Source organism: Egretta garzetta, unplaced genomic scaffold (genome assembly GCF_000687185.1).
Source record: "Egretta garzetta isolate BGI_Z169 unplaced genomic scaffold, ASM68718v1 scaffold341, whole genome shotgun sequence".
Taxonomy (NCBI): Eukaryota; Metazoa; Chordata; class Aves; order Pelecaniformes; family Ardeidae; genus Egretta; species Egretta garzetta.
The window spans coordinates 394,421-396,239 of NW_009258546.1; the positions used below are offsets into that span (position 1 = coordinate 394,421).

The window sequence follows — 1,819 nt, forward strand, 5'->3', positions numbered from 1 at the left end:
TGTGGCTGGGGCACGGGAGGAGGCAGCACCTCCCAAACCGCTCGCAGCCAGCACACGCGTCCCTCGCACACCCATGGTGCTGCCGGAGCTCAGCGCCCGGCCCCGCAGCCCCCCGGGCTCCAAAGCGGGCTGTGCTTGCCGCAGGCTGCGAGGAAGCGGGCAGAGGTGGATCAGGAGGGGGTTTATAGGCACAGCCAGATTTGTTTGGAAGCCCTGATGAGGTGGGATATCGATCCCAAGCCCTTTTCTCAGGGCTCCCATCCGCAGAGCAGGACCCCGGCAGCTGGCAGAGCCCGGCAGAGCCGGAGCTGAGCCCGGCGGAGCAGGGAGGAGCAGCAGGCACCACGCAGAGCCTGCCTGCAGCAGCTAGCTCATGCTTCACACCTGAAAGCTGTGAGGAGCTAAACAAGAGCAAAATAATTTTATTAACAAGGAGGTCACTGGCAGGTGTGGCAAATTAGGGTAATTACAAACAGTTGGAGGAAATGTCTATGGAGAGCTCCAGTAACTGCAAAAGGTAAAGCTTGCAGATGCACATTTTAAAGTGATTTCTTTAAAAAGGAGGAAGGTAAATAAGGCAAAATGAGCGGAAGCGCAGTAATGAGATAAACATAGCTCTAGGGAGAGAGTCTGCCTGCTCCAGGATACGGCGTAGTTAGCAGCATCGTGATCCTGCTGGAAGAGAGCGCTGGGGATTGCTGCTCGGCTGCCTGCTGGCCTCGGGCGCAGGCAGTTTGATTGCAACCAGCCCTGAGGGGAAGGGAGCTCTGAAGGAAATGTTTAACCAGTGCTTTTGAGGGAATGTTCTGGGGGGAGGCAGAGCCCCGACGCCGGCTCGGGGGGAAGGCAGGGCGGCCGTGCAGATGCCGTGCTGTAACCCGGGGGGGGCTGCGCTGCTCCCGGCCGGCGCTGCCTCGCTGCCGGGCTGGCCGCAGCACGTGCCGGGCGCTGCGCTCGGAAAGGCTTCGCTTTCTGGCGAGGCTGCGAGGCTGCACACCTCGGTACCCGTCCCAGGTGGCGCGAGGGCCTGGGCCCCGCGGCAGGAGGGTGCACAGATGGGTCTCCCTCCCAAAGCCCCGAAAGCCACTTGCTCACGGAAGCCAATTAGCTCAATGAGTGCGATGTAAGGACGCGGCAGTGAGGCCGCCCCGTCCCGCTCCGCCATGCTCACCCCAGACGCCTGTGCAGAAGCCCCAGCTGGCCTGCTGCTAACGGGGACAGGTTTGTTAGGCTGCTGCCAGCACAAAGCCATTTAACAGCCGGGAGGTTCGGGCCAGGTTGCGTACTCGGGTGCCGAGGTGCTGCGCCAGAGCAGCACCTTTGGCTTCATCGTGTTTTCCGCCGCAGCACGCGGCGTGGCTGGTGCACCGCAGGATCAAACCCCGGGTGGAGGTGGGCGGCGCGAGGCCAGAAGCAGAGTCCAGACCCTTGCAGGGCTGGATGTAGGAGCGTGGGCGTGGTGCAGCCACGTTGCTGCCTGCTGTGGCACCAGCATGTGAAACAGGGGTTGCTTCCCCTCCGGCTGGCCCTGCCAGAGACCTGTTTGCCTCTGGAAGAACAGCTGGGGTTTTCTTTTCTCCTTTCAGGCGGAAAAGGCGTAACTTCAGTAAACAAGCCACAGAAATCTTGAACGAGTATTTTTACTCCCACCTCAGCAACCCCTACCCCAGTGAAGAAGCCAAAGAAGAGCTGGCAAAGAAATGCAGCATCACGGTATCGCAGGTAAGCAGCGGGGGGAAGCAGGTCCCGGCCCCTGTCCCTCCACACCCCGGCCAGCGCGTCGGCCTCCTGGCTCCCCTTGCAGAGCTGCCAGCACCCA

The 1,819-nt window shown here is 61.5% G+C and overlaps 1 protein-coding gene across 2 annotated transcripts in view; it reads left to right on the forward strand.

Moving 5' to 3' along the window:
- The window catches only part of PBX3 (PBX homeobox 3), a 136,913-nt gene that overhangs the window by 123,472 nt on the left and 11,622 nt on the right, over positions 1–1,819 (forward strand). For both annotated transcript variants that reach the window (XM_035903115.1, XM_035903116.1), the window contains exon 7: positions 1,587–1,722. In XM_035903115.1, coding sequence (XP_035759008.1) covers positions 1,587–1,722 — 136 coding nt within the window. The remainder of the gene's footprint in view (positions 1–1,586; positions 1,723–1,819) is intronic.